At 39.8% G+C, this 12413-nt stretch overlaps 1 protein-coding gene across 1 annotated transcript; it reads left to right on the top strand.

The window, feature by feature from the left end:
- Positions 1–218: 218 nt before the first annotated feature.
- On the top strand, positions 219–10275 carry ighd (immunoglobulin heavy constant delta). Its single transcript, XM_055898761.1, is given in 11 exon segments — positions 219–237; positions 2086–2385; positions 5068–5406; positions 5520–5819; positions 5977–6291; positions 6449–6739; positions 6863–7189; positions 7383–7703; positions 8939–9226; positions 9387–9538; positions 9964–10275. Coding segments are annotated over 11 exon segments (2661 nt in total). The 3' UTR covers positions 9973–10275.
- The last annotated feature ends 2138 nt before the right edge of the window (positions 10276–12413 follow it).

The raw sequence follows: 12413 nt of genomic DNA, 5'->3' as shown, positions 1-12413 counted from the left end.
CCGTGACTACTTTGACTACTGGGGGAAACGTCCACAGGTTAAAAAATATGTATTCTGTTGATTTTTGCATTATTATCGAGGTTTGAATTTAATTGAAAAGTCTCTACTAAAGGCTTGAAATATATATTTTTGGTCTTCACTTGCGGTAGTTTTTGTGCGTTGCATGTATTGAAAGATTGCACTGTGACAATGCTTTTGACTACTGGGGGAAAGGCACAATGGTTACCGTTTCATCAGGTAAGAAAATGTTTATGATTTCATCAAATGTGTGAGTTTTCAAATAGTAAAATAGATCTAGGTTTTTTAAACTCTATTCTAGGCTAAATTTAATACATTTGATACATTTGCTAAATTGAATTGTGGATCAATATCAGTAATGGCAACTATAACACATATTCATAATCTCGACAAAAACTTATCAAAATAATATGTGTGATAGACTATATAAAAAATATAAATACATTGCTTCAAGTTTTTGTGCATGGCCTGTATTGGTTGTTCGTGCTGTGACTACGCTTTTAGCTACTGGGGAAAAGGCACAATGGTTACCGTTTTAGGTAAGAAAATTATTATGATTTCATCAAATTTATATGTGACTTCAAATAGTCAAGGTTTATTCAACTCGATTATCGGTAAAATTTGCTCAATTGAGTTGTGGATCAACTTACATAGTGTATATTATTCTAACCTATGTAGTCTTCAGATGTACAACATATTCATTCTGTCCATAATGTATATACATCCCATCACACACACACAAACACACACCTATATATATATATATTCTGGACTCCGACATCGCTCAACCTAATATTTCTATATTTCTTAGTTAATGAATTTTACTTTTAGATTTGTGTGCATTGTTGTGTATTGTTAGATATTACTGCACTATTGGAACTAGGAACACAAGCATTTCGCTACACCCGCAATTAACATCTGCTAAAAATGTATATGCTAATAATAACATTTGATTTGAACAGTAAAGGTACGCCATAACAAAGGCATATTCATCACCTGGACAAAAACAATAAAACTAAAATGATTTGATTTTATTACTATATAGAAAATTTAAATACATTGGCGCAAGTATTTGTGCATAACCTGTATTGGTTGTTTGCACTGTGGCTAGCTTTTTATTACTGGGGAAATGGGACATTGATTACAGTTTTATCAGGTAAGACTTTCAATTCTAAATTCCGTAGTCTTAAAAATGAATGTTAAAATCGTTTATATTTTTCTGCTTTAGGTTATCAAATAGTTTGTTACTTTTTATCAGAAAAAAACATTGTCTGGAATGGAATGAAGCTACATGTCTAAAATGCAGTCTATTATAAAGTTTGCCAATCAAACATCAAATAGCCTAACATTACGTTAAATAAATAAATATCTGAAAGTGTGCAAAAGAATTGCGTTCATTTGGAGCTCTTTGGTTAAGGATGGGAATAAGACGGTATAGAGCCTGGGATGAATGCGTTTTTATACCACTCGCTGAATTCATTGAACACTGTGCTACGGCACTTTCGACTACAGGGGTCAGGGTACAACCGTAACCGTCTCATCAGGTAAGAATCGCATTTTGTTCGATGGCAAGGCATTATTTAGATTAGATACTGATCTCTTAAATATAAGGATACATATTTAATCAATCAAGAAGGTATATACAGTCCTACCTACCTGCCTTCAGTTCTGTACAGGAATTTATGATACCACATTCAATACAATTTGGGGATAAATAATATCCTATCCTCACTTATTCTTAGTCTCTTAATTAATAAATCACGTATTAGGCCTACTAATGAATGCTAAATACAGTTAAGATAAAATACAATATTATGATTGTAAAATGGAATCGGTCCTTATAACTGTTATTTATTTTATTTGGTCAGTGTTTTTATTTATTATTTGATTTTATTATTTTCATAATGTAGCCTATATCCTTGAAGGCAACAAGAGTTGCCATAGACTAGTAGTCTACCATGCAGAATTTGTATTGATTAGGCTTAAATGTCATCCCCAATATTGAGCGGGTAAACAAAAGTTTGATGGACTTGATGGACTATTTGTAACACGTAATTTCTCTTACAGCCTCATCTACTGCCCCGACCGTGTTCCCTCTTATGCAATGTGGCCCCGGGGCCGGAGATATGCTAAATCTAGGTTGCATTGCCACCGGCTTCACGCCTGCCTCCCTCACCTTCAAATGGAAGGACACCGCCGGGAGAGCCCTGACTGACTTTGTCCAGTACCCCGCGGTCCAAACCGGTGGAAAGTACATTGGAGTCAGTCAGCTCCGCGTAAAAAGGGCAGACTGGGACAACAGGAAGACTTTCAAATGTGCCGTGGAACATTCAGCTGGTTCAAAGGAAGTAATAATGCAGAAACCAGGTAAGTCTTATTTATAAATTAACTTATCCATTTATTTAATAATAACAATACAGAATTAGTTTAGGGTAATTTATTATTATCTATTTTCATTTACACGTATTAGGATAGTAAAAACATATGATAATTGATTCGAAGATTATTCTATTCTATAAAAACCCCAATTTGTAAGTATTATTTGTTTACATTTTTTAAGTAGAAAAACAAAGATCAACAACGATAAGTTTATGAAGTATGGATGAATTGCAAATGTTTTTGTTGTATAATTCCATTTTTGCTATTTGAAATAACAATGGACTACTACTGTACAATGTAGTTGTATAAAGCATATTGAGCGTTCACGTTTATAATAAAGCGTGTATAAAGCTTTATTCATGAAGGATCAATTATTTAAGTCTTATTAATTTCTACCATGAAAAATAATATAAAGCTATTCGCCTATATTATAATTTTTGTTCATGTGTTTTTGGGTCTGCATACTTATGACTTCTTCATTTGTCATGTTTGTTTCTTTACCAATTAATCCATCTTTAGAATCTACTTCAGAAAAACTCTGTACCTTAATAGGCCTAGCCATACAGTAAAACATCTTGTCTGATGAGATACCTGATGCATAATTAAAGTAACAAATGTGTTATAGGATGAATAGAAGTGGCAAACAACAGATGATGATTAGGCCTACATTAAGATTGCTGATGACCACTTGAAGAGCATTACAGAGCTGATAATTGCTCGCTGGAACATTTGTGTGACTGTCACCAGCGATAAAACAAGCCATTTAGGCCAAGTCAGGTATTAGTTTGATTGTGGTGTAGGTGACTAGGATGAGGGTTGGAGTGGCGGTGACTGACCCACGCAGACGAGTCATTGGGTAATTTAGCCATGTCCCCCAGCACTAAGTTTGAGCCCTGTTTGCTTTCCTCTGCCTGCATGGCCCTTTTATGTCCACAGTCTTAACTGCTTGATCATATCAATAATTGAACCGTATACCCCTACACATTGATTGGTTGACAGATTTAAGACATGATATATTAATAAGCGATTGACACACTTTATGGACAGAGCTTTGACCTTTCCATCTCCACCACTGCAACACTCCAGAAATACACACAGTACAGCAAGCACAGTAGAACAGCAAAACAGGTTATCAAAGAGTATAGTTTAAAAGTTGGTATGAGTATTGTGCATGAAAATTGCGGGACTTTACTCCCACAGCGGCCCAGCAATAACACCAACTGTTGTATGTACACATAGAAGCCATATTAACACTTTTCCATTCTAGCATACGTGGTCCTCTCTCAGCCTCTGCATACACCCGTATGAAGAGTTTATTTCTAAAACACTATATCCAAACATTTTTCCACATTTGTGTTTTTTTACCAGAAATTATTTCTTATGGCTACCTTCATGTGTGTAAAATATCTCTGTTCTCAGATTTTTTATTCATTAATTTTAGATGTGTAGTAATGTTTTTGCAAAACGCTATATTATATCCATTGTTTAGCTGGAAAGGAATGTTCGTATACTGTATATTTGACGGATATGTGGTTGTCTCACCTAGCTATCTTCAGATGAATGCACTTACTGTAAGTTGCTCTGGATAAATGACTAAAATGTTGAATATAAATGTTTTACATACAGATCACATCTTACTGTATTGATTCATTTATTTTTTAAATTGACTGCGTAAAACCTAGCAGTACTACTTATTTATCTGAGACTCACACTGAGAGTGAGGCTGATATAGAGTTTTGCAACAAAAAAATATGATCTCAAACAAATACATGTATGTCATTGCACAGCCCCATGCAATGATTAGATAGTGATAAAACACACCGATATCTTTCATGAGTTCTTCAACCAATAAAAGCTAATTTACCAACATTTCTGAAAATGGATATATAGTGTTTTGGAAAGAAACTCTATTTTTGTTCATTAGCTTCTCCATTCATATACGAGTTTGTTTGTTTTTCAGTCTTTTTATGTATTGGCCCCCTCAAAAGAAAATATGCAAGACAATCAAACGACTCCCTAGAAACACAACCTAATGGATTAATCCTTGGATAGCTTTTCAGATTTCAACAATAAATTGTCCCACAAGGAAAGCGAAAGGCATAGAAACCGTAAATGACTTGACAACAGGAAATACATTTATTTCCATGACAGAATTATAAAGCAATTTTGGACTGACCAATGTAAATACATGTAACTTAAAAGTTAAATATCACAACATTTTTATTTGAAATCTTTTGGACATCAGAGCAACCTTGAGTGAATCTTATTTGAGTCAGAATATGATGTTTATATGATAGGGAAGATCTACAAAAACTTCCAGAAAGCATATCCTACTGACAATCTCTTAGAAAGTTGGGGCATAACTAACAAAATTAGAAGTCAATGAAAATCTACACTTGATCCAGTATAAACTAATGTACAGCATGTATTATACAAGAGACACAATTCACAAATTGTACAGCACAAAGGCAGAGTCATGTCTCATGTGTAAAACGAATAATTTTTGTTACTTTAGTTCAAACTGCAGAATAAAAGGTATGTCGAATGTGATTAAAAGTTTACAGTATGACAGAATTTGGTTAACAGTTTAGACGTAGTATGACGTTGTATGCTCAAAAGTCAGTGGCACTGAATTTCACTGCAGATTATGTCATTTCCACTTTATATCAGTGCAGCGGTTCATTCCTCCAAACATCAACCTGTACCCTCTCTGGGAGGGCGTGGAGGGAGGATCGAAGGTGGGACTCCTCTGCATCCTGAGTGGGTTCTACCCTGACAAGCTGAGTGTGGAGTGGCTGCTGGATGGCAAGGCTGTGACCACCTCTCCAGTCCAGCGGAAGCTGCAGAGTGTAGAAGGTGAGGAGAAAACTTTCAGCCTGAACAGCCAGCTGGATCTGGACCAGAGCCAATGGATTCAAGGGTCAGAGGTCACATGCAAGGCCACCCACAATGCAGCACAAGGACCACCTCCAGGACCACCAGTCTCCAGGACCAGCAGCATTTGCTCAGGTGGGTTTCAGTGACAGCACCGTGTATTGGGCCAAAGGATGGGTATAGAAAATGAAGGACATAACAATCCATATCTGCAAGTCTTGTGACTTCTCCATCTGGTTTTCTCTCAGCGTTTCCCTCATCTACTCCATCCATCCACCTGGAGATCCCAAGATTCAGGACAGTGATGACACAGACTGCGGTAACAGCTACATGTGTGGTCAACTCTGCGTATGATGCCAAAGTGTCCTGGCTTCTGGATGGAAAAGACCCAACCAACGGGACCCCAGTGAACCAGGCCAGCAGCACAACTCAGAGCATCAGCAGTAACCTGACTCTTCCCTCAAGCCAATGGAAAAGACTGAACACAATAACATGCAGAGCTGAACATCGCTGCTTCAACCCCACAGAGAAGACCAGCAATGTTAAAGGTTAGAATGTATATATGTTATCATATACTCAGAAATAGTAGCAAAGCTGTCGTCATTTCTTTAGACAATACTACCACATAAAATGTATATTGTCATTAAGCCAAATCAGTGTTCCTTTCTCCTGATGATTCCTCTCCTCTGTGTGTGTGTTCTCCAGGACCTGCAGTGAGCAGCACTCCTACAGTGCTGATCAGGAGGTCTCTCCCAGAGTTCCTGAAGGGAGACAGTGCTGTGCTGGAGTGTGCCATCACACAACTCTCCTACAGTGACCTCTACGTCACCTTTCAGGCCAATGGGGTTGATTTCCCTGAGAAACAGTATGTGGATCTGCCTGCCTCCAAAGACCACCATTCACTCACCAGACGCTTCTCTGTCCCCAAATCACACTGGAAGACAGACAACACTTTCACCTGTAAAGTGAACCAAGGCTTCTCCAACAACTGGGCGTCTAACTCCATGGGAAAGCTTTTTGGTGAGTGAACTTCTCTCATCTTTACTTAATTATACCTTCTCTAATTATTTTTATGTAATTTGGCCTACCAACATGAAATTAGTTATCCCTTGTTTGTTGAATAATCTTCATTCAACATTCCAAGGCTAGAATTGAATAATGTTTGTGTTGTTTGCAGAGGAACCGTCCATGGAGCTCCTTCTAGTCCCCAGTAAGGAGCCGTCTGGCTCAGGGACCCAGAAACTCATGTGTTCTGGGTGGGGCTTCAACCCTCAGATCAAGTGGCTCTCTGGGTCTGAAGAAAAGTCTGCAGCAGCTAATGAGAGAAGGATGGGGGAAAACGGGCTTTTGGCAGTAACCAGTCATATCACAGTAACACAGCAGGAGTGGAACCAGGGTATGGTCTTCACCTGTGAGGTCATCGACACGGATCTTCAGAAAGTCAGGAAGAGCATCAATATATGTGCAGGTAGTTTTTGGTATTTTGACATATACTATCCTGGAGCAGTGATATAGGCCTAACCATCCTTCAGTAATGTAGGCATTCTTTATCTGAACATGGCTTAAGACACTCAATTCCCCTTCCTCTCAGTGACTCCAATATCATCTCAGAAAGTGGGGGTTTACCTACAATGACCCACCCTTCAAGAGCTGAGGACAGATGGACCGGTGCCTGTCACCTGTCTGCTGGTGGGTCTCAGCCTTGGGGACTTTTCTGTCACCTGGAAGGTGCATGGGGTTGTGGCTTCTCAAGGTGGGGTCACACCGACCGCCAAGGATCATTCCAATGGGACACAGACTGAGCAGATCACGTTTAACGTGTCTGCGAGGGACTGGCATGCACACAAACGTGTGTCTTGTGAGATGAAGCACCGCTGCTCCAGCCAAGCCCAGGAGGAGCATATCACCAAATGCAGAGGTAGGAAAATTCAACACTCACATAACCCAGATTGCTGATTTTTGATACATACTGTACATACATCTTTGTGCATGCTATTATGTCAGTGCCTATCTGACATATTAATAAACAATATGTTTCTGTTACATTTGACTGAATAGGCCCAAAATCCAATAACTAATCAGTTTCCTGTTAATTTGTTTTGTCCCTCCAGATCCCAAGCCACCCTCTATAAAGATAGTGAGACAATCAGATTCTGATCTATGGGGGTCAAATAATGCCACACTGCTTTGCTTAGTGTCTGGGTTCTTCCCCTCTGATGTAATAGTGAATTGGGAGAAGGCTGGCAGTCGCCTACCTTTATCTCGCTACTCCAGTAGCCCTTCAGTTCTTTATGCAGGGAGCAGCACCTACTCCATGAACAGTAGACTCATCGTGCCCAGGTCCGAGTGGAATCAGAACTCCAATTACTCCTGTGCTGTCAGACATGAGTCATCCGAGAGACCTATCACCCACACAATAGAGAATGTATTTGGTGAGTGGACTGTTGATTTGAACAGTTCCATGAATTAGATTGTAATAACATGTACTGATGAATAGTAATAATGTTTGTTTGATAATATTGTCTAATGACTTGAAGAGTTTAGATGAGAACAATACCAGAGATGTGTGGTTAGTGTGTCTCCCAATAAAAATAATTTGTAGTGCACAATGCCCATTTTGTGCATCCCAACTCTCTCTTTCATGCCCTACAGTAGGTATACGAATAGGCTATTCAATCCTCCAAATCCCTAATTGTGTAAAAAAAATGTCATCATGACAGAAATGTAGGCTAGGTCAGCAGACCATTGACCTCAGACCATTTCCATTAGTAAAATTTTTATAAACACCTCATAATAACATTTACTCAATATATTGCTAAATTAGTCAAATTATCAGTTGTGTTGCATTTGCTAACTAAAATCGAATTGGCTCGCTGGTTATGTTTATCTAGCTGGCTAACTCAGCTAGCCAAGCTATATTGTTATGCTAGCTAGTGCATTAATTTGCTCATTTTTCTAAGAAGCAAAACAATACAAGTAGATATTTCCACATTTAGCCAATTCATTATATCTCATAAGTGAAAACATGTAAAAATGAAGCTATTTGATTTGAGTAGTTAAAAGGACGTACTGATTATATCCTTTCTTCTTAGCAAGTTCTCAACTCCAAGGTTCGGAAGTTTTGGTGCCAAAGTCACTTGCGGTCAAGTGCCCGCGTGAACGTACCGTCTAGACAGGACAGAACCATTGCAAATGCAAACCCTAGTGTCAATGATACAACACCACCACCACCAATAATAATCTTTGTTGCTAGCTGTCAAGGAGTGGATTCTGAATTTGCAGTCGACAAGGGTTTTGAAAAAGTAGATATAAGTAGCTACAACATCATAGTTTATGGCTGCAGACTGCAGAGAGACTCTATGAATGATACAATTCAGTAAGATGCAAACAATGCACCAAGAATGTATAGCATTTTAGGGTACATGGAGTTTCAGCACCAGGCCTCAAAGTATGTACATCCTTTATTCAGTCATCATCACTCATACATATAGAATCAAATAACAGTTTATTGTTCACGTACACAGTTTTGTTGATGTTATCGCAGGTGCTACCCCCTCTCCATCCACCCATTTTCTCTCCCAGACTCTCAGTCATGCAGCCCCCTCTCTGCCCAGTCTCATCCACTCCAGTCTATCTTCCCTGACTCTCACTTTCTCTCTCTCTCCAGGCTCAGTGACCCCCTCCGCACCAACAGCCACCCTGCTCCAGGGTCCCAGTGAGCTCGTCTGCCTGGTGCTTGGCTTCAGCCCTTCAGACATCAACATCACCTGGCTGCTGGACAACGTCACAGAACTGTGGAACAACAACACTAGCACCCCCTACAGGGCACCAGGGGGAAAGTTCGGCATCAGGAGCCACCTGAGCTTGGCACCCCAGGACTGGGCACCGGGGGCTGTTTACACCTGCAGGGTGACCCACACCACCCAGACTCTGGCCCTGAACATATCCAAACCAGGTGTCTGTCTGTCTGTTCACTCAATTCTGATACAAGAACATTTGCCTGGTGCTAGCCTGTTTCTAGCCTCATATGCTCTGTTTCACCATTGTAACAGAGCATTTCAGTATGGATTCCAGGCTAGCCTGTTTCTGCAACACTTTATTTTCATTTTGAGTAGAGCTCCTTGGGGTGGAGGGTGTCTTCTTTGACGAGAACAGGTCTGATCCCATTCTGGCGGACACTGCAGACGAGAACTGGAACATGGCCTGCATCTTCCTGGTCCTCTTCCTCATCTCCCTCCTCTACAGCTTCACAGTCACTCTGGTCAAGGTGAGAGGGAGGATATAACCACCTCAAAGGTTTTCACTGCCTGGCTTTGAAGTGCAAATATATATTTGTGCGGTTTGCCTTTTTTTAAGAAGAAGAAAACATTATTTTTCCCACTGTGTCTTTACTGCTTTGATTCCCTGTTGAAGCACCTGTTGAGTTTCAGGCATCCCACACAGAGGGTATTCAGATTATCTTCATGTTCAATATTATTCAAGTTGGCTCTCCCCAGAGGTTATATGTTTGTTTTTTGCATTATGTATCTGTCACTGCAATCTCATTATGACACTTACTCTCATTTTATTGCTGGCTAAGCCACAGCTACACTTGGTGTTCTCACTACCTGTTCAGCATTTTGAATGTAAAACAGACATTCCAAGCTTTTCACATCAACTTAAACTTACTTCCTTTTTAATGAATTTTTTCAGACAAAATGATGACTTCAGGACACTTCCATATGATGGATCCCTAGGAGTTCAACTGGAAATGAAACCATTTATTTCAACCTTTTCTTATACAATCACAACACGTTTCTTTAGAAAATTGCATAGATTTAATTACTTACTGTAGCAGGTTTGATGACAGGGAAGTGTTATTGTTTTTATTCCCCACAAAGACAGACAATGTGGAGGTGCGCTTACTTGCTCTCATCTCTTGTTAATGCATTATAGAATTTTTGAGCAGAGATAAAAAATTGATATTTAACCACTACTAAATAAAGCATACCATAGCAGTTATTGCTGAATTATCTTCTGATAATAAAAAATTATTTCAAATGACCTACTTTGTTCTTCTCCCTCTTGTGTGTTATTTGTAGTTTATCGTTTTTAAATCATGTTAAAATATATACCCTTAGTAAGAATATAAATATGGTTGCATATGTGATTTGAAATAAATACATATAGAGAACAACATTAAAAAGCATATAAGTAGGATCATGCTTTTTGGTTGATGTTTTTCTGGCACTTTCTACTGATATTTCCAGCATAATAAGCTAGGTTTGCTGCTGCTAGAAAATCCTAGGAAATGTTATTTAATTGACACAAGCTTTCTCCAATCAATCAATCAATCAAAGTCTTGTTATGCGTGTTTGTTCGATGGGGGGATTTGTCGAAGCCAGGGGAGGCGTAGCTCTTTGATTCTTACTCACACAAAGCCTATTATTTGGCAGGGAATACTATTTGTAGATCAGCCTCCACTGGCTTAGGCGATACTGCCACCAAACCACACGCACAACCAGACATTAATTGATTGATTGATTGGAGACAGCTTGTGTCAATTAAATAACATTTATTAGGATTTTCTGCAGCAAACCCACCCCTTTGCTGTCATGCACCTCGTTTCATCACTGTAACACGATTGTTGCCCACTAGAGGACGCCACAAGACTGGGGTGCATCTGACTGTGGGCTGGTACATTTCCCATGTGAAAGGCCAATCATGTGTGGCAGTGGTCACTGGTCTGTATGCAGATGCTCACAGTTCGGAAAACAACTGAAAATAATAGCTGGCTGCATTTAGGTCCCCATGAATACAGAGGAAGAGACAGTTGCATTATTCTCACAATGTGTGCATATGTCTGCAAGAAAAAATGAAAGAGTGTGAGCGTGAATATCTGTGAGTGTGTGTGTATGCTGCTGTGTCTATGACATCTGAGTGTGTGTGTATATGTATATCTGGAGGGTTCGAAGGAATTCACATGTGAGAGGGAAGAGACTGAGTTCACCCAGCTTCCCAATTGGCTGGCTCTTGTGTAATCTGACATCGTCAGTGCTCTGATTGGCTCAGACTGCCGTGGCTGAGGACCAACGCTGTGACATTGTTGCTGGGACAGAGTCATAGCATGTTGCCAACCGACGTGCCGAGGGGCTGATGACAGGGGAGAGGAGGGAACAATGCCCAGTAGGCTGCGCTTCCAGCAGCATCTCTCTGTCTGACCACTTCTCTCTCCATCTGACCCTCTCCCCCATCTCCATCACCAACCATGGAGAAATAACCAGTGAACATCCTCACTCAGTAGGGCACAGGCAAATGACAGCCGTTTAGCCGGATAGTCACCCTCTTATCATCAGCATATCATTGGCCACCACCGTGATCACCAACATAATGACTACCACCTAACTAAATCAACATCAACACTGTTGTCAGCTCCACCATCATCATCATAACTATCCTCTACCCAGATGCTGAGCTGCTCTGCCTGTCTCCACAGTGTATTGTTTATTTCAGTGCGCTGGTTAGTAGTTTGTGTATTGGATGTCTTTATCTCTGTATGGATCAGTAGAGGGAGATGTAATCCCTGCCACGATGTGTCCCAATACTGATGTGGCTTCCGCTCCTTTTCACCTTCCTTCCTCTCCACAGATGTGAAATACACAGAGGTGAACCTTCAGAAATAAGTTTCCACCATATTGGTTCCACGTGTCCCGTGTGCTCAGATTTGTACAGGTTAAGGGAAGGAGACAAGGAGAGGAATCCAATCTAGGATATTGGGCCTCACCCCTGTCTCAACATGCCTTGTTGATGGGTGGTGATTCCCTGGATTAAAGGCTGGCAGCACTTCAGTTTACAGTGCTGAAATAACAGGGTAACGTCAATAGGAAACTACAGGTAAATAAGACTGCAATGACCAGGTAAGAAAACAGTAAAAACCTGTTAATACTTAGTATGTTACTGCTAAATACAGATATCAAGTGATATGAATTCACCTGATTGTTATTTAGAAGCAATTACTTGTTAATGAAGAACTGTCAATAATAGAGGCTAATAAGCAGAAGTATTTAGAAAGTATTTAAAGACCCAGTGCAGTCAAAAGCCTGATTTTGCTGTGTTTTATATATATTTCCACACTTTGAGGGTGGAGTAGTACTGTGAAATTG

Source organism: Salvelinus fontinalis, chromosome 34 (genome assembly GCF_029448725.1).
Source record: "Salvelinus fontinalis isolate EN_2023a chromosome 34, ASM2944872v1, whole genome shotgun sequence".
NCBI classification, from domain to species: domain Eukaryota; kingdom Metazoa; phylum Chordata; class Actinopteri; order Salmoniformes; family Salmonidae; genus Salvelinus; species Salvelinus fontinalis.
The sequence above is the reverse complement of the archived record's forward strand: the minus strand, read 5'-3'. Positions and strand labels throughout refer to the sequence as shown.